The sequence below is a fragment of the Priapulus caudatus genome, unplaced genomic scaffold (genome assembly GCF_000485595.1).
Source record: "Priapulus caudatus unplaced genomic scaffold, Priapulus_caudatus-5.0.1 Scaffold120, whole genome shotgun sequence".
NCBI lineage: Eukaryota > Metazoa > Priapulida > Priapulimorpha > Priapulimorphida > Priapulidae > Priapulus > Priapulus caudatus.
In genome coordinates, this window is record NW_014577181.1 from 460,254 (window position 1) to 480,820 (window position 20,567).

Genomic DNA, 20,567 nt, shown 5'->3' on the forward strand with positions numbered 1-20,567 from the left:
ATTTGATGCGGGGGGTTGTCCGCAGGACAACCACATTTTTTTTCTTATTTCGAGCACTGACGTGTATACATGTATATTGTTCTCAGACGAGAAGCAACTTGATTTTGACTTGTCAGTTGTAGAAGTCGTTTTCGCTAAGTCGTCAATTGTAGCAGTCTTTGCTGGAATGCACACATTGACTATATTTGTAGGAAAGCATCTCGTACCTTTGCCTTTGGTATTTTATGCCGTAACCGTAACTTTGTTGATTCTAAAACTTGGTCTTTACTTCCTCACTACTCCATCTGTTGGTCAAAACTGATAATCTTCAGTCAGCTTTGAGAAAGCCTCCTGATAGGAGGCGAAACGTCAGCTGTACGTTTTCAATCAACACAGTTGAGTAACAATTAACCCAGATAGATCTATTATTCTACCAACCAAATGAACTTATTTTAAAATATGAGTTGGTCCCTGGCATTAAAAACTATGGTTCTCTCCATATTAGAATATGATTTGCCAGGCTGGTATACCTATGGGCCCACTTTAGAACTGCTCAGAATTAGATGCCATTCACACTCACAGCATACAGCTATGATGTGATACAGATAGGATTCTGAAAACTAACAGGATAGTTCTGAAGTTGTTTTGACTCAACCTGCTTGGCTTTCACTTCGTGTCTGCTTTTACCATGCTAAACTTCTTCTTCTTCTTCTTCTTCTTCTTCTTCTTCTTCTTCTTCTTCTTCTTCTTCTTCTTCTTATTATTATTCCATATACTGAGTTGGGCTCTTGAAAGAGCGTAAGTAGCTTAACCAGACTAGGTGTGGTAGTGGCGCACAGTGTCTCAATGTTAAATCTCCAATCAATATGGAGTTAACTCTCCAAACTCTATCTCTATTTGCTGAGTGCTAAGCATATAACTTATAACCTTTCATAAAATTTGTCATGGTCATGTGAAGATTGGCATTTCCTCTTTAAGTTGCTTAATGAAGTCTGATCCGAGTGTTCATAGCACTCGATCATCTGAGCGCCGTGATCATTGATTTCGACATCAATGCCATAATTAAAGGATCGCTTTGATTTTAGCTTCTTTGTTTCTGTCACCCCGTATTGGAATTCTCTTCCTTCCGCTTTGATTAATTTTCAAAATTGAAGCTTTTACCATGGTGAGTCGCATTGTTGATTTGTCTATTTGATTAACCTTGTCTCACTCCATCTTCGATATAGTCCCTTGTACTTTGAAGTCTTTATGAGATTATATATAAATATTTTCACAGGTGCTTCAGTTTATGTCCAGTGTGGCCATAAGTTGCCGTCTCGCTTCTCGCAACGTGAAAAAGTTGTAGAGCCTGGTCAGGCTACGTCTAGTGCTGTATTCAATAGAGCTGTAACTTTACTGCTTAGGTCACGCCGGTTCCTTTTCGTGTGGCTATCGCAGGGTACTGTAAAATTACAAATTAAAGCTAGTTTGAGTCTGAATGGTAACGGTGCGTCGGTGCAGGAACATTACGCTATTATAATTGATACACTGGAAGAAGGAAGAAGTGTGGAGGGGGGGGGCATTTATCAGCAGAGCCGATGATAACGCTTCACTGCAAGTTGCAACTGTTGTGAGAGTCTCAGGTAACCTGGCTGTTGCCACGCCCTCTGGTGCGCCCCGGACACTGCGTATCGATTATCGTATTGTGGGCTGCTGTATTGCGGTGTATCGGTGAATCGCTACACTCCTAGTAGGTACAACAGTATCAGTGTTTGTGCTGTTGTTCTAGCCTAGGCTAGTTGAGTAGTTGTAATACTAGTACTACTAGTATGGATGAAGCTAACCCATGTACTACGTATAGTTTACTATTAATAGTATTGTGGTTAGTTTCACCTGGCTGTGTATCTCTGTTGTGCCACAGGTGCTCTAATTATGGAGCAAAAGGCTACACAGGTGTGGCTGTACAGTGATATATCACAGGCACTTGGCCAATAGTAAAATGATAGCAAATTAATACAAATTGTATTTAATACTAAAGCCAAAATGTTTAGGCACCCTTTTATTGCCTAATAATTCTATACAAATGCCATTTAAATACTCCTCTGCATCACACAATCTTGCCTGCGTTCAGGCCACTGTGAACAAACTTATAAAAAATTATAGCAGGTGGGCATACCGCCAAAAGACATGATGATAACCTAACCCTAATACGGCAGAAGTGAGTTTATGTACAAGTAGGAATTCCTGCTATGGACAGCATCACTATAGCTCCACCATAGTTTCATGTGAGCAGATAATGATCACAACAAACACGGACAGATGTGGGTGTCGTACATTGTTGAAATGGCAATTTTGCAAATGTAATTTTGTGATTATTGATTGAGTCAATTATTGCAATAATGGGTGATAGTAAAAGGTTCAATTTGAATCAGCAGGAGAAATTTAAGTTTAGGGATAAACATGAACAAGGCTATACAGTATGGGTTTATTGTAGTTTCATAGTTTTTGGTATAGATCTAAATTGTTTGTTGCAGATAGTTCTTGGTTTCGCTGTTGTAATACTGGATACGCTAACGCTTGTAGAAGATGCCAACACACGGTTCTTACAAGTATTCAGATGGATCAGAATATACAGGTGAATAAATATACTAATATAACAAGCATCAACCTGGTAAATAAATAATATAAGCCGCGTTCACACGTAGCAAGAAATCCGGTATTTAGCGTTCACACGAGGAAAAATGCGCGGTCCAAGAAATACGGTACCTAAACAGATCTGGTATTTGATGTAAATACGCGGCTTCCCAGACCCCGAATAATTTGCCGTGCTTGAGAAATACCGGATCTCTTGGACCGCGCATTTCCTCGTGTGAACGCTAAATACCGTATTTCTGAAGCCGCGTATTTTATAGACTGGTCCGCGCTCGACAGTTCCAGTGTAACGCGAGTGGAATTGTCGAGTGCGGACCAGTCTACGTATTTTATCGGCAGTTGGTGCGCATTGCATTGTTTATTTTGCATTGTTTGCTTGATTGTTTAAAGCAGCTCGCAGCTCGCAAATACCGTATTTCTGGAGCCACTAATACCCCATTCACACCAGGGCCCCGATCGCACCACGCACGTACTACGCTCTAAGAGCGTGGTGGAAACGTGTAGAACGCAGTATGAACGTATATGGACGTACTGCGATCGCGATCGAGCGCGGTTCAATCACCATGAGCGTGGCGAGCATGGCCAAACTTTGAACATGTTCAAAATAATCGTGATGCGCGCGTGGCGGAAATACAGCGCAGTGCGGGCGTATTAGAGACGTGGAAGGCGTAGTACCCACGTAACTCGAGCGTAGTACGAACTTAATGGTCGTATCGCAAGCGTGTCGGGTGCGTGAAAATTGTCGCCCCGTTCTCAGCACGATGTCAATACGTTTTCATCACGCTGTTACTACGTCCATGGAGATGTCTCTGCGACCTGACCACGCTCTTGCTATGACTATGGTGCATCTCTAGCAAGCTCGACCCGTTCGTACTACGATTGTACTACGCCCAACACGCTCAGACCACGCCGTTGTGGCATTCGCATTACGTGTCAGTTGCGTCAATACCACGCTCAGATCACGTCCTGCAAACTTGGGGTATAAATTGGGGTGCTACCCTGGCCAACCCACCAGTTCAGTGTCCACTATGGATAAGGCAACACTACTCCATGCCATGTTTCTCGTAGAAGGACAACTCGAATTACTTAATTGCCAAGCCCTCATCATGCTGAGGAGGACGAGGAGGAGAAATAGAAGACAACGAAGATCTTGCTGGGTGCATCCGTGGCTTTCGGTAGAAAGACGACTTCTCTATGGTCACTATGATCGCCTCATGGCTGAGCTCCGCATGGAAGATCAAGCATCCTTCTTCAACTTCCTGAGGATGCCTCCGGAGATGTTCGATGAACTGCTTGTCAGAATTGGGCTGAGAATCCAGAAGCAAGACACCCGATACAGAAAAGCTTTTTCGTCTTTCTTCGTCATGTCTTTGTAGGCCTTCTTGTTGTAGAAGACAGTGTTTTCTGCCAGCCAATCCACCATGCTCTGCTCTTCTTCCTCTGTCAGGAAACTGTAGAACTTATTCTTCTTGCCCTTTCTGACTACACTGGTCTTGCTGGTGACACCCGCAGTGTCGGTGTCTACGTCACTCTCATGGGCCTGCGTGGCTGGAGGCAGGGATTCTTGAGGCTGCTCAGGCTCTGATTCCAGGGCAACACTTGATGGAGATAATGGACTCCTGCACCTCTTTGGGTTCTTTGCTCGGCCTTTCCCCCTTCCACGGCCTCTCCCCTTGTCTTTTGGCGGCATAGTTGTGTCTGTAGAAAATAATCTTGATGTTAATCTTGATTTAAGTTCATAATGTTGATCTTAATTATCTTGATGTTAATCTTGACAGCACGGCAGAATGAATGATGATGTATAGAACGCGGCGCGGTATTATATGATCGTTGCCAGCGCAGTCGTCACCTGACTAGAGCGTGATTGGTGCGCAGTTGAGGCGAGGCGAGCGTTGCCTAGGCGCAGTGCAAGCGTTGTTCGAACGCAATGCGATCTGATTGGTCGCAATAACGACGCAGTGAGCCCAGTGCAAGCGTGATGCGGGCGTGGTGTTGAGCGTGGTGAAAGCTTGTTGAGCGCAATGAGATCAGGGTAAAGACGCACTTAGATCGTAGTATCGACGTAATTAGATCGTAGTATCGGCGCTGGGCCCGGCTGGGGCCCAATTGGCCACGCTCTCAACCACGCTCGGGCAAAGTTTTGGAGCGTGGGGCGATCGTGATGAGCGTAGCTCTGGTGTGAATGGGCCCTAATCAGCGTGTGAACGCTCGGACACGTATTTGTCTCAGATTCGGTATTTCGCAAATATCGTATTTCATAAATACGAGGTCTCGTGTGAACGAGGCTATTATCATTAGTGTCGTTGTAATTGTGCAATTATTTATTTGCCATCATTCGTCATTCTCCCATTATATATTTACATTGACAGGAGAGTGGAATGATGATGGTAAACGCCATGGACTTGGGTACATGACTTTTAGTGATGGCTCCAGTTATGATGGTCGGTTTGAAAATGGACTTTGCAATGGTTATGGTGTCATGATGTTCCTAGACAAGTCAAGGTAAGACAATTATTAAATTGAGATGTGGCTATATCTTATAAGGTAGTATTTATTTGCCCATAATTAGGTATTATCTGGCAATTCTAACTTTAGGTATCAGGGAGAATTTACGTCTGGCAAATTCCATGGATTGGGGATCTTCCAACGCAGTGATGGAATGATGTTTGAGGGCGAGTTTCAGGATGGCAAGATTAATGGTCTAGGTAAGTGGTATCTAAGTATGAATAAAATGACACTTTATCCAAACTTCATGTGCTTAAAGCAATGCATTAAGTTGAAGATAGAGATATCACATTTGAGGTATTATAACCCTAATTTCAATTGATAGGAGTGGTAACTTATGCTGATGGTACGCATGGGCTTCCACGTAATGAGGGCGTGTTTAAAGAACACCGGTTTGTACGGCAAGACACGTGTCCACTGGTCATTCAGAAAGCAACTCAAGCAGCCCAGTCAGCTTTTGCACAAAAACTAACTTAAATTGTGGCAGTGTAATTGTCAAACCATGAAGGCCTAGTACCATTAAGTTTCTGTTTATTATTACTTTTTAAAGTGTATATATTAATTTATAAAAATGTCTATCTACCAATTTATTGGTGCATCTCTTGTTGTATTTTTCATCGGGTATTGTATTTGCATAGTTTACACATTCTTTAATAATCACGGGTATGGTCTGGTACTTTTATTCTTATTTATATGCCATCTTATTAAAGAGAACATTGATGATGAACCTCTCCCTAAACGTGGTTTGATGAATATTTGATTTTAGAATTATGTTGCTAAATAATTTTGTAACTCAGTATTCACTAAATGTTTTTTAATGTTTTAAAACTGCCAATGATCATTTGCTTGTAATACTGGTAGCACCATTATTTGTGCTGTTCTATCAAAGCTGTGCATGTAGGTACACCTACATCAGTAACATGTATATATTGCTGCTGGTGCCGAGCTAACAGCCTGCAACCCCTTTCGTTCACTGGCACGTTCAGCAGTTTGGGCCTGTTTGTCACTTAGGCTGCTGATGAGGCTTGCTTTGCAAAATTTCTTTTGTCTGGCAGCAATCAAGAAACTTCACACGTATAGTCTGAAATTAGAAGTATTATTGCTGAAACGTCAGTAGTTTCCTGTAAATTTTTGTTATGGACTTTCTGTAGTTGTCCATAATAATTTTTTTCAAAAATAATCTGTTATTTACTCATCATAGTGTTAGGCATATATAATAACACTTTTTTAGCTTCTGAAACGTGCAAAATAAATCTTTAAAGGCAGGCATCAGGGCATCAGGGGCAGTACAAGTCAGTGTCATGGCAGCACCCAATTTGTTTCAAATAATAAAAGTGCGTGTCTGATTACAGAAATATTTATGCATATATTTTTGATGCAATGAGAATGATAATCTACTCGCGAATTCCAGACCACTGTTCCCGTGTGAATCTCCAATGGTATTTTTTTATTAAGTCAATATATTTGCACAATTTCACAATCATGTATGTGTTGGAGTTACATTTAATAATCAATATGTATCGCATAATAATGTGAGTGTCATTTCATTTCGGTTATACTGAGTCATAGTGGGTATACTATCAAGAGCTAATAAATACCTGTTTATTAGTGCTTGATACTATAATATATGACTTGAATTACTGTTTATATATTTTAGAGAAATTATAAGTCCACTTGCCACCAACTTTTTACATTTACACTGCTATTGAGTTGCATGTATGGATATGTGCAACTGCTTCAGCTTCACAAAATAGTAAATATGACAATTATTGATATTTACAGTATTGTAAACAGTGATAAAATTCAATGACATTTATGAATGTTCTCTATACACTGCTATAGCTATAAACTTTATAAAACGGGTTACGCGAACAGGTCATTTGAAAGTCAATTGTATTGTGTGTATACTATCATAGACTAATAATATATTAGTCTATGATATTAGTTGCAGGTGCAGTGTATTGCAGTATAAAGAAATTTTAAAAGGAATAAAATTGGCAATCATCAAACATTGTTTAAAAATTATACAACTTTATTTCTCCATGAATGTATATAATAAACATTTAATATAATTTGGTTATTTCTTGTAAATATATGTCCACCACACTTGCCAACAAAACATCAACAGGATCTGAGGGTATTAAGTTTAGTAAAGTGACATTACTTCAGTGAACGGCAGCATTCATGATGCCTCTATAGCTTTAAATAAACGGTGACACAGTAAGCTGATAGAATTGCTATTAATTTTATCAGTCTAGGAATATTAACCCACGTAACGAAAGCCAGTGTTTACACCATCCCAAATTCCAATGCTATGTTATCGAAGACTATGGTGCATGTGCACGTAAACTTGATTTATTACCACCATTTTTAAGAACTGCATATTCAATTGCTGATCTACTAAGTGTTTTCATCTAAGCATAATTATTAACAGCAGTACTGCAACAATAAAACTGGTATGCATCCTCACGGTTTCACAACACTAAAAACGTTTTCACCCAAAAATTGGGTTTAAAAGTCGGTAAGTACTGATTGTAGAGCTGTATTCTTACTATTTAATTCTCAACGTTGCACGATCCACGACCGGTGAGAAACCGAGTCATTAACAAAACAAAAACAGTATACAAACGTCAGAAACTGCACCAGTCTACACGGTCTGAATTATCATAATATTAACTCAAAGCCCACTTTGCTAAACAGCTGTTTTAACCTCTTCTGTTAACAAAATCAGACACATCTGTACACCACCTCTTCGTGTCTATTACAATTCGAGACATTATTAATAACACGCCCGAACTCCACACGATATGCAATATTTACAAAGATCTTTACTTCATTGTTTTGACAATCATTCATATCACATGGATTTAAGGTAAGTGAATTTTCAAGTAAACAAACAGATGGATAAAATCACACGATGGTAAACAGAGCTATGTTACTTTATTGGTGCACTGCCACCTAGTAAGCAACAACTGGTTATTACTTTAAATATGCAGTAAATACTATGGATAACATATCTATACTATATAGATATGTTCCTGGTGATAGGCATATAGATCACCTTCTTATACCCAACTTGTGCTACAACCTATACTACTTTTCTATTTTATATGTAATCTACCAAATTAAACAAGGCAGTATTATAAGAGTTTGAGCAAACAGGGCAGCTTTCCCCATCCCCAGACATGCTATTCAGTAGTTATACTTGCTGTAAACATGCACAAGAAATGCTTGATAGCTGGTACTATAGCACATTCTCTACAAATTTCCTACGTTGTTCAATCCAGTTTGATACACCACACATAAGAACAGTTTCCACTATTTGATGTACTGAATGTGTGTGTGTAGCGAACTGAACACAATACCTCCATAACATTCACCGGCAGTGGGAAACAGTTGCTGAAGCATAATGTGAAAAGTAATCTTGGAGCAACTAGTTATACATGTTCTGTTACTATGAGACAACTCAACATGTCTCCACACTCCTGAAATCACACGCACACGCACACATACACACACACACGCACACGCACACGCACACGCACACATACATGCTCACACACACAACTTATGATGCACTCCATTTACTCTGTATAGACAGTAGAAACGTAATAAATCAGTGATCCTGACCATCAGCAATGTAGCAATTGTGCTGAAGATGTGGAAGAGTGTCACAACCCACTGAAGTTGGCAAATCCTTGCTGCTGGTTGACCGGTGAGGCTGTTGCTTGCTGTTGTGGCACACCCATCATTCCTGTGGGAGGCAGTCCTGTTAAAGACACAACTTCTATGGTTTGATAATGTTGAAGAACATGTAAATATTTGTGGTATTGACATGTACTGAATCATCGTCTTAAACAACTCCTAGCTGTCCATTTAAATTGATCATCTCTCAAATAAATTGAGAAATTAACAAATATAGACATATTTAGTTTCATGTGTCAGCATACATATTACTGATTACTTCAGCCTAAAAATTGCTATGAGTTTGAGCTGTTATAGGATATTAAACAGTAAATGAACAGCAAAACAATAAAAGGAAATATGTACAAAGCAAATCCAAGTATTTACGTGCTGTAAATTTCTCTACACTGGTACCCCTCTCAACATATGGAAAAAGGTAACTAACATAGTGTACAAACAGGATGCCAGTTGACGGCATCTCGCGAGGGTGAGAATTACGCACTAGCGATGTTGACCTATGTAAACAAATCTAATTTGAAATGCAGATCGGTGCACATATCAGTTAAAAGAATGTGTGAACGTTCCACTACATGTTAGCCTTACTATAAGTGCTTGTTGTTATGCAAGGACTACCGACAGGTATTGGAATGTTCCAGAAAACATGAAAACGGTTGGGAAAAACGTGAAATCATTGCTTTATGAAGACCCAAGCACACTCAAACCACATGGGAATATACACATAGCATGCATTCGGGGGAACAGCAACTACCTTGCGGTGGAGAACGAAGCTGGTTCATGCTGGGCTGCTGCTGTTTCTGATACTGGCTACCAGGATTGCTCAGGCTGTCTAGGCTGATGTTAATCCCAACATTGCTCCATGTATTTGGCTGTAGAAAACACAAGTTTAGTTAATTGTGCAACGCACAAGATTTCTACAGTAATACCTCACTCTATTACAATGCCAAAATTCTTGACTTCAGTTACATGTGAAAATGCTCCATAAACGATAAAGTTAATAACTTTTAAATGTAACAGGGTTAAACATATTACATAAACTTCTATATGTGACATCATAATCTGTAAGCAAGGTTATGAGCCATGTCAATGTTGGCACTGAAGCAATGTCCAGACTACTCCACTCACAGGGTTTATTTATTCTTAAGCTTACTTAGCTCCATAACAATTTAAAGGGATATTATACTCTATAATTATAGAGTTTATGATGATAGTAAGTTAAAGTGCATAAATAATAGTATATACCTACACATTTTTGCAATCACGCATTCAGATTTGTCATAAAACAACAGTGAGTTTTGAAATCTTTATTTTTGACCGCTGACATGACACAATGTGATTGTGCTGCCACCCTGACAAAGTTGTACTTCTGCCGAGGGATAATCACAAAAGTTTGATACATGTTCATGACATGTCCATGAGTCGAATTTCAGGTATAACAGGAAATTGATTGGGCAATTGAAATGTCTATTGTAAAGACAGTTTGTAGATTTCTAATTTTTGATTCAGACATAATAGCTTTTTTAATTGTTAATTGTGGTAACCGATTGCACTCAGGACTGAGGAAAGATTAGTTTCACAGATAAAACTATTATAAAGGTAGATTGTATCACTCATGGTACTGCTTCACGTTGAGCATAGGAATGGCTCTTAACCCTACACTCACAGAGTTACATTATTATATCTAAAAATTTCATATAATATTGACCATCTTGTCCTCTCGAAAGGAAACCCTAGTAGTAATGGTACTCTGCTAAAATTCAATGATAAAACAGAAATAAGATCATTCAATCATGGACAACATTCGCAAAGATGGTGAAACCCCCTGCCAGAAGGAAGTGTGCTGTTATCAGAATTTCAGAGGGGGCATATGAGTACACACAGACAGTAGCAGACAGGTAGTAATTAATACCTTATTGTATGAAGCACTTGTGTTCATGAGGAGCATCCGAGGCTGCAGGCCACCTCCTTGTCCCATCTGCTCTCAAAGACATAAGACAGTCTCCCATTTAACAGCCAGCATGCATAAACACTACAGGTGCAGGATACATACATGTGTGACAGTAAGGCTGTGCCAGTATTTTTCAAATTTAAATGCATTCTTTTCCACCCATTCCAACACTGATAAAGGATATGTAATAAGGAAAACTGAAGCAGAACCAGACACAAGAAGACAAGAAGTTTGCAATGTGCTGACAATTACATACATACACATTTAAATACACTGCAAAAAAAAAGTAGAAAGTTTATATTTCTCAGAGCTGAATACCTGGTGCATGTCCATCGCAGTTGGCATCATTCCCTGTTGTTGTACTGATACCATTCCTTGTGAATTCTGCTGTGCCATCATACCCTTTGACTGCATTACCAATCCTTGTTGCGACAAAATCCTTGGCTCTTGAGACAGCATCATTCCTTGTGGTGTGGTTGGTATGCCTGACTGTGGTACCATTGCTGGCTGAGATGGTACTACAGAAGGCTGTGTCATCACCATTCCCTGGGGCATTGGTGTTGCAGAAGGCTGTGTCATCATTCCCTGGTGCATTGGTGTTACGGAAGGCTGTGCAGTCATCACTCCCTGCTGTGTTTGTGCAACAGGTTGTGACATCATCATACTCTGGGTTGGGTTCATCGACATGGAGGACTGACCAGGCTGCATAGGCATACCCTATACAAATTAAATAGAAGCATGCTTATGGTTATTGTTGAAAATTGCTATGTCTATTGCATGTCCAATATACTCTGGCCCAGATACCTTGAAACTTTTGGGCCGGATTACAAGGTATGAAGACAAGTACCCTCTGGATAATTACCTCTTGGGCGACCACCCCCGGACAGTTAGCCTCCAGAGTCCGGACAATTATCCCATACCATTCAACCCCCCCCCCCTCCCCAGACAACTAACCCATGCCATTCAACCTCCAGTGCCCTGGTTACCAACCGGGGGTACTAGTACCCCCCGGGGGTACCAGCGAACACCACAGGGGGTACCTGGAAAGCCTCTTAGACAATTTAAAAAAAGTAGTGCTATATAATAATCAGCGAGTGATTCAGGCATCTCTATCGACAGTGCCAACAAATCATGGTTTTCGGTCGAGGCAAGCAAGCGACAGAGTGGTACCCTCCGCGTGCCAGCACAGCAGCAGCAGCAGCGAGGCCCACGCAGCAGCACGGGCCGCAGGGAGGAGGGGGAGGGACCCTAAATATGCCAGTGCAGCAGCAGCAGGGCCCACGCAGCATGGGCCGGAGGGAGAAGGAGGAACCCTACGTGTGCCAGCGCAGCAGTAGACATATGTCCCCGCAGCACGAGCGCGGTAGGGTTACCCCTCTGTGCATCAGGGCAGTAGCGACATTATTCCTAAACAGCCACTGAAGAGCCTCCTAGAAACAACATTAGTAACTGAATTTTGGTGTAGTCAGCAGATAGGCAAGGCCTGGCTATGGCTCGTGAAGCTATTTCCGTTCTAGTTACGTTTGTAACCAGCTACCTGTGTGAAGCAGGCTTTTCAGCCCGTAACCGCCTTGACATCCACAGAGACATGAGAGTCAGTCTGTCAAAAGCTCAACCGCGGTTCAAAAAGTTAGTTTCTGCCATGCAGCAGCAGTCTTCTCATTGAACTGTCGATTAGTGCAAAGTGCGCTTGATTGGAAAAATTCGCTGTGCGACTGCATTAATAAAACAAACATGATGTCAAAATATTCATGACAATACATCTTGGTTCTACACGTTGGTTCTTCATTTTGCTTATGCAGGGGCGTGTACAGGGGGGGGGGGGGTCCAGGAGGTCCGGACCCCCCCTGCTCGTGCAGAAAACGCATCTAAGGAGGTCTAATTTCAAAAAATTTCTGATGGAGGGTCCCCTAGACCCCCCTCCCATATGCAACACCCTATGCAACCCTATGCACCCTATGCAAACATGTTGTCACTCCATAAGCAAACACATTGATAACTCTTGTGAACATTAGCACCGAATGGGGTGTTTTATGGTGATCATAAGTTATCAATTGCTCACGAGTGCTGGCAAGCGCAGGAGTGATTACTGATTAATGACACTTACCAAGTTTTGTCCAATAAACTGCTGAGACTGAAAGTTAGGCTGTACTGCCACCTGTTGGGCCGTAGACTGTTGAGCCACTTGACCAGCAGATGTTGAAGGCTGGGTGCTCTGAGATTGGAATGCCGAAAAATCTGCGAAATCATCACTGCAAAAAGATGTGTAATGTATTCCAACCAACTTTCTTAGTATTAACTAATGAATATACATGTACTTGTTTCTGGTAAATCAAAGCAATCCAATCCAATAATTCTTTCATTATTGACATGTATGCAGGTTGTGCTGCGAGCAGGCTTATTAGTTAGAATTAATGTGTTTTCCATGCCACGTATAGAAAACCTCATAGAAACCAGAAGTCACTTATCCAGAGAGCTTGGCACCCGACCAGTTCTGGGTTAGTAAAACTTCCAAACCATCAAAGCCGAGATTTAATAAAGGATAAATAATGCATACATTTGAATACTAATAGTATGACTGTATTGAATACTAACTCTATATGACAGGGGAATAGTTCTATAGCAATAAGCATCTAATAGTACAAGTTTACAGCATTATGAAACAATACCATCAAGCTGTTGAACCAACACGTTACGGACGACGTTTACCCTGTACACCATATATGTGGTCAAACTTTAATTGCCTACGAGTCTGCTAAGTAGTAAAACTAAGTTGAGGTAAATTGCAAGTGACACAAAGAAGTCACATCAACTTACGTTGCTTTTGTTGTTGTAGCACCTGAAGAAAATTGAGAAAAATCTCCAAACTCTCCATTTTCAGTGGCTAAAATTGAATGAATCATCATAACATAAAAACCATGGCTTAATCGTAAGGTCACATAAAACATACAACTGACCTGTCTACCAGCTGTACAATGCGCCAGTACACACAGTACAGGCGGGCACGGTAGGGGGGGTTCAGAGTCGGGTGGTTCGAACATTTAATCATCTGTAATTCACTTCCGCACGCATATATTTGCTAATATATTGACTAATCATGCGTCAATAAACTCAATATTCACAGAGAGAATAGCTAAGACATGCGTCTATAGGTGTCTATAATTTTAGAAATGTAACTCAAATACTCGCAAGATATTAGAGTTAGTACACTATCCTACGGGCCATAGCCGCGCGTATATATTAGCCTATGAGCGATACCGTCCGTATATTTTTGGTAATTAATTAAAACTATTCGTTCTTTAATAAACTCAAAATTCACAGAGACCATAGCTAAGATGTTTTTATATGCATCTAGAATTTTAGAAAATGTAACTCAAATCGTTCGCGAGATATTACAGTTAGTACACTATCCTACGGGCCATAGCCGCGCGTATATATATTATCCTATGAGCGATACCGTGCGTATATTTTTGGTAATTAATTAAACTGTTCGTGCTTTAATAAACTCAAAATTCACAGAGACCATAGCTAAGACATGTATCTAGATTTCTAGAAATGTATCTCAATTCGTTCGCGAGATATGAGAGTTAATACACTTTCATGCCGCCTATAGCGCAATAGCGTATGCGGGGGGGGGGGGGTTAACAGCTGTATACAATGTACCAGTACAGGCAGGCGCAGTTCGAACATTTAATCATCTGTAATTCACTTCTAAGGAATATCTACATTGGGCACCCCCTCTAATATTTATAGTACTGCCATAGGCTACAACTGTGCCAAGTTTGATGCTTTTTTCAGCTCTGTAACGATCATGAAGCTAAGGGACCTGACTATAAGGAATATCTACATTGGGCACCCCCTCTAATATTTATAGTACTGCCATAGGCTACAACTGTGCCAAGTTTGATGCTTTTGTCAGCTCTGTAATGATCATGAAGCTAAGGGACCTGACTACAAGGTTATACAATGACATCATGTTAGGTCTGCTAATAAAGTGCAAACTGACCATTTAGAATAATCACAGCAATCCAATGTTTACTATGACCCAGGTTCCCTACCTGCTGATTTGGAGGAAATAAAGGGATCTGCAGAAACTTGAGTGAAGGCAGAGTTGCCCTCCAGGTCACCCAAGAGATCTATAGCAGAAGGTTTGGCACTTGCTTGAGGTTTAGAAGTAGGTGGTGATTCCACTTCATCAACTACTGCAGATTTAGTTGGACTACGCTGCAAACAAATACCACGCTCTAAACCCAACGAGTCGATTTACACACTTAGAAAAAGATAAGAAGCACTGTTATGATTAAACAAAATCATCTTACCATTTCTCTCACAACAGAATTTAGGATAAAGTCAACCTGATTAATTTGTTTGCATTGCAACCTGATATTTCAATGACAGATGTGATAGGGATAATTACATACCGTTCTGCCCTCTGAACTGCTGAAGGAGGCAGCTGCACCAAGATCAAGCTTCTTGGGTGCTTTCGTATTGGGTCGCTTAGCTGGACTGCTATTCTCTGACCGACTCTGTGTCCAGGAATCTTCATCATCACAATACTCACGGCGGCCTTGGCCCCAACCGTTATCCGAGTCATACTTGAAGTCATCATCTTCATTACTGCAAGTGAACCAACATGTACATAGAGGGCTAATCACAAAAGTGCAATTATATGTATACCTAAATGCTATTTAACCAAACGATATTCATTTTAGGGCAAATTTATCCATATTATAACTGAAACTATATGTCGTTTATAAGAGATTACAATCCTTTTGCTTTTAAATTAATAAATAAGAAACACCCTCGGTATGTTGACTGAAAAGTGGTTTTGCGCATATCATCAGATCGTGCGCTTTGAGTGGCGCCACCGTCGTTGTAATCAAACTGTAGTTGTTAGTTTTAAAACATTTTTTTATAATATTTGTAATGGTGATTGAACCATGAAACTTTTTATGTAGCGTAATTTTAACCTAAATTAACTGAAAATAACCCTAGAACCTAGAGTAAACGATCCCTTTAAGTATATATGATGAGACTCCTGACAACGCATACTAACTACACACGCACATATAAATGAATGCGCATACATACATGCACATTCACACGCCTACTATTACATGCACACTTGCACGTAGCATAGATATATTACTGTGATGACTTGGCAGAAAATTGTGATATGGGCAATCCATGCACTTATAAGGGAAGTTATCATGCGGCATGATAACTTCCCTTATAAGTGCATGGAAAAAAATTAGGGAAAGTCATGCACACACTAATTAATAATATTTAATAAGCTCATATCTTAGACATGCACACACAGATGAACCACATTACCTAACGTCTGGCTGGTCTTCCGTGCGTCCCCGTGCGATATTTAGAGTCTCTCGAATTTTTGATTCAATCTTCTCCACAGTTGACGGTTCCTTCCAGCTATCCATATCTGAGAATTGTGATCTCATGCCTCCGCCAACACTACTACCCCGCCACTGGCTGTCATCCCATCGATCTCCTGAAAGCAGTGAAGTTTGAACGAAGATCTGACCCAAATTTTAATTGATATTTACACAAGTGACATGTTTGAATTTGTGCCAAACTGAGCAGGCTGACAACTAAACAAGTAGCTGGTAACCAGTACTGGAATGCACTCAATCTTTGAGGTAGGTTTCAATCTTTAGGTGACAAACGTCTCCAAATGCTGAAAATTAGGAGACATCTGGGCTCCAAGACTTAATCTCGTGGGTAGAGATATCAGTGGGTATGATGGATGGATTGATATGGACTGGTGGTGTTTAAAGCCGCACTATGCGCATCCAAACGCTAATTTCTCCAGTACTAGACTAGCAAATACTTCGTGTCATGCATAATCACACTACCTTATGACAAAATAAACTCTAGTTCCTCCCATTTCACTGAGCGTTGTCTTATAAAAGGCATTTGAAAATACCTCCAATGTTGTTGACACTTTCGCGTTGCCCTGCCAAGCAACCGCACAGCGGTGCTGCGGTACAGTGATACAGCGGTGCTGCGCTACAGCGGTACGGGTGTAGCAAAGATAAAAACATGTGACGTCACCTAACCGCTTCGAGGCTAAATTGTTTGGCAAACAAGTCGGCGTTGGCGCCAGAATGCCAGTTTTCTCCCCTCTTTCTTGTGGGTTTTAAGCAAACGCGCAGTGAAATGGGAGAAACTAGATTATGCATACATTATAGTGTGATTATGCATGACACGAAGTATTTGCTAGTCTAGTACTGGAGAAATTAGCGTCTGGATGCGCATAGTGCGGCTTTAAGCTTGACACCTCCAACTAACATTTGCATCTCTCTTAGAAGTATTATAAGGCTTAAATGTGAGCAACCTAGGCTATAAATCTCACAAAATCACGGATTCACCACCAACAAGTGCAGTTTAAACAATTCGAATGAGTGCGTAATTTTGGCTAGACTAAAAAAGGTGCCAAACCATCAACTGCTGGAAAATCGCTGGTGTACTTGTATAATAACTACACTAAAACTAAGAATGCAGCATGTACAAGACTTATTCAGATGAATATGAGATTTTATGGACACAAACTCAGGGCTTTGCCTAGAATTTTGATTAGGGTAGCCTAGGTAATGATGTGTTTAACTATTAAGTACAATTGCATTAACAGTTCGCTAAGTGGGAATCCAGAGACGTCCCCCTGATGACTGGGGATATCAAGGACCTCGAAACTGCATTCACGATCATTTTCACATCCATCAGAGTGCCATCCTTAAAATCAATATTTTCCTTGCTTATTCACTGAGTATTTTTGGTGCTACGCTGTATAACCTTACTAAGGCTCCCTCTTATTTAAAAAGGCATGTAAACGTGAATATAAATAGCTGCAGTATCTGACTGATCTTTTTGCCAGGAAAGCCTAAAACTTTGGCAAAATATTAATTAATTACAGCTGTCACTTTTCCAAATGTAAAGTAATAGATTTTTCTCATTTAACCCCCTGAATAATACTCAGTTTTAGAACTGTTACGTATATAGCACAATCCTAGCATTATTAACACTATAAAAGGATTGGAAAGACACAATGAAAGATTATTTATACTTACCATATCTACCCTCGCCTCCGGATAAGCCAATGTACTTATCCTTGTTTTTCTTTGCCTTCTTGCGCTCCTCTCTAAGCCGATCGTCATCTTGAATGAAGTCTATCAGATCCTTCACCTTTTGTCTTACTGCAAACATGACGCATGTTTTAAAAAATAGGATGCATGAATCCTAATTTTCATTAAAAAAATGGTTTGAAAAACAATACACACTACACATTTGATATTAGCCTCGTTCACACGAGACCTCGTATTTCTGAAATACCGGATTTGCGAAATACCGTATCTGAGACAAATACGCGGCCGAGCGTTCACACGCTGATTCGCGGCTCCAGAAATACGGTATTTGCGAACTGCGAGCTGCTTTAAACAATCAAGCGAACAATGCGAAATAAACAATGCAATGCACACCAACTGCCGATAAAATAAGTAGACTGGTCCGCGCTCGACAGTTCCACTCGCGTTACACTAGAACTGTCGAGCGCGGACCAGTCTATAAAATACGCAGCATCAGAAATCCGGTATTTAGCGTTCACACGAGGAAATGCGCGGTCCAAGAAATCCGTTATTTCTCAAGCACGGCAAATTATTCGGGGTCTGGGAAGCCTCGTATTTACATGAAATACCGGATCTGTTTAGATACCGTATTTCTTGGGCCTCGGATTTTGCCTCGTGTGAACGCTAAATACCGGATTTCTTGCTACGTGTGAACGCGGCTATTCTTGCATAAAAATCCCTAATAATAATATCACTCGTTTGGATTGCTGTGTTCTACAACTCAGTACAAGGTGCACTAATTTAAAATTCTAAAACAAATACCCCTTTAAAGCAATACTTTTTACCTGTTAAAACCTACCATTTACACCCTGATCTTTTCCCAGCTCATCAATATGTTGGTAGTTCTCCAATCTTCTCAGATCATAGATGTGCTCCCTTGCACTTGTCACAACTCTCTCAGAGCCATTGCGCACGAGATAAGAGAGAAGGAGCAAAGACTGCAATGCAACCCATTGCCAATACCAATGATCATGCCTGCATTAAACTGTTTCCCAAACAAATGCTATTATTTACACACACATAAAATTGAGGTCATATAAAGAAACGTATTGGTCCATGTATATACATAGTGAGTCACAAATATCAATAAATGTACCAATACTTAGTACACACATGCGATAGCTGGCACTGCTAATCGGCTGCAATAATATAATGTGTCTTCTTCATCCTAATAAATATTTCGTTGTATTTAACATAAAATGCAGTAAGACTAAGATGCCACAACTGGTACGTGATGCATTCTGTATAACAGTATGCTGCATAACATTAACAGTAATGTTAATGCATTACAGCCAAAACGTTTGTAATGCAATAATCTACAATGTGAATTATGACTGTGTACTGACTACCATCATATATAACTGAAGATGCATTCCTACAAAAAATCTCTCAGCTAAAGCATATTGTAGCTGTTATGCACATTGCTAACCAATTACCTAGAAAATACAGAGAAGGGTCGACCTTGGCTGCCTTACTTTTAGCTATTGTACTTTCCCAAAGCAAATGTAGCAGTTTTCTGCTAATTTTGACCCCTCCACTTTTACCACATCATATTTGTTGAGCTCCTGTAGTTTTAATTATCAATAATCTCAAATGACCTTTAACTATATGGTGTGCTTGCCAGGCCATGCTGCCAATCAGTACTGCAATTGGACATTCTAACAAATGCCGCAGAGCGACAGCGCTCAACTGACGTGTACTGTAGCCGGGTATTCTTCTGATAAACTCACTGGCAACCGAATCAAGTGCGCCCTCCCGCCACCGCGTTGATAGGCTTTGCTATACCGGTAGTACAGTAATAAAGATATAACTGTGTAACTTTAATGACTTCGCCATATTAACGTTATCATGGATATGCGTCGAGCGCGAGCGTAGTGGTGGTGGTGGGGGGATGGTGGGGGAGGGGTGGCTGGAGGGGGCTCTAATAGCAATTTAGCAGTTCAGTGCAGTTTAACAGTCAACAAATCCATGTTTAACCCTCCTCTTGAGGGTCAAAAGGTTATCAGACACTTACTCTTTGCATGTCAGTGGAAAGTAGATTTCATGGTCCTTTCAATAAAGTGATAAAAATGGTAGGTCAGCGCTAAAACAAAAAAGTTTTGCACTCGGTCCGTTAGACCATGGGGCCGTTGTCAGAAACATCATAAAGTTAATGCTAATGTTAATGCCAAGATAACACTTACGACTAATGTTAATGTTACGAGAGAAGCGTTGAGAGAAACACATCGCAGCTATTAGAAAACTCACGATATAAACAGGAACTTCATAATTTGATGTCACAAGGCTGCTGATTGGATGAGAATCGATCACAAAATTCAAATTCATACACATTTATTGTACATCACAGTAATTTATGCATATTATGATGGCTAACCACATATAAATAATATTTGATGAAAAACAACACGGTATTGAATTTATTCTGCACAAGCAGCACAACAAGATAAATTCTCACACTGTAACACGAGACGCGAGAGTCGTGGCAAGCATGGCAAGCATTTAAAACAAGAGAACAAATGCCATACGCCATTTGTAAATGTATTGTTTTGTTTTATTAGCGGTAGATAATTAATGTTTGTGACGTGTTTTTCAAGAAAAACACACATATTACTCATTAATATACAATCTAATGTCACTATAATTGTAATTCTTAGTCTAAATGT

General features: G+C 40.3%; 2 protein-coding genes across 6 annotated transcripts in view; one reads left to right on the forward strand and one right to left on the reverse strand.

The window, feature by feature from the left end:
• The window catches only part of LOC106805604 (MORN repeat-containing protein 4-like), a 10,962-nt gene extending 3,775 nt beyond the window's left edge, over positions 1-7,187 (forward strand). For 3 of the 4 annotated variants that reach the window (XM_014807268.1, XM_014807271.1, XM_014807269.1), the window contains exons 2-5: positions 2,493-2,593; positions 4,980-5,112; positions 5,206-5,315; positions 5,441-7,187. In XM_014807268.1, the coding sequence (XP_014662754.1) occupies positions 2,545-2,593; positions 4,980-5,112; positions 5,206-5,315; positions 5,441-5,592 (444 nt within the window). In that variant the 5' untranslated portion in view covers positions 2,493-2,544 and the 3' untranslated portion in view covers positions 5,593-7,187. Of the gene's footprint in view, positions 1-1,686; positions 1,709-2,492; positions 2,594-4,979; positions 5,113-5,205; positions 5,316-5,440 lie in introns of those variants that run through there. The other variant, XM_014807272.1, reaches the window with a different exon arrangement.
• LOC106805601 (clathrin interactor 1-like) overlaps positions 7,130-20,567 on the reverse strand; it is a 26,427-nt gene continuing 12,989 nt past the window's right edge. Inside the window, exons 3-13 of one of the 2 annotated variants that reach the window (XM_014807265.1) lie at positions 18,704-18,842; positions 17,851-17,976; positions 16,100-16,274; positions 15,187-15,382; positions 14,824-14,989; positions 13,583-13,649; positions 12,873-13,017; positions 11,084-11,482; positions 10,727-10,792; positions 9,569-9,686; positions 7,130-8,902 (exon numbers count right to left, since the gene is read on the reverse strand). In XM_014807265.1, coding sequence (XP_014662751.1) covers positions 8,787-8,902; positions 9,569-9,686; positions 10,727-10,792; positions 11,084-11,482; positions 12,873-13,017; positions 13,583-13,649; positions 14,824-14,989; positions 15,187-15,382; positions 16,100-16,274; positions 17,851-17,976; positions 18,704-18,842 — 1,713 coding nt within the window. In that variant the 3' untranslated portion in view covers positions 7,130-8,786. The remainder of the gene's footprint in view (positions 8,903-9,568; positions 9,687-10,726; positions 10,793-11,083; positions 11,483-12,872; positions 13,018-13,582; positions 13,650-14,823; positions 14,990-15,186; positions 15,383-16,099; positions 16,275-17,850; positions 17,977-18,703; positions 18,843-20,567) is intronic. The other variant, XM_014807266.1, reaches the window with a different exon arrangement.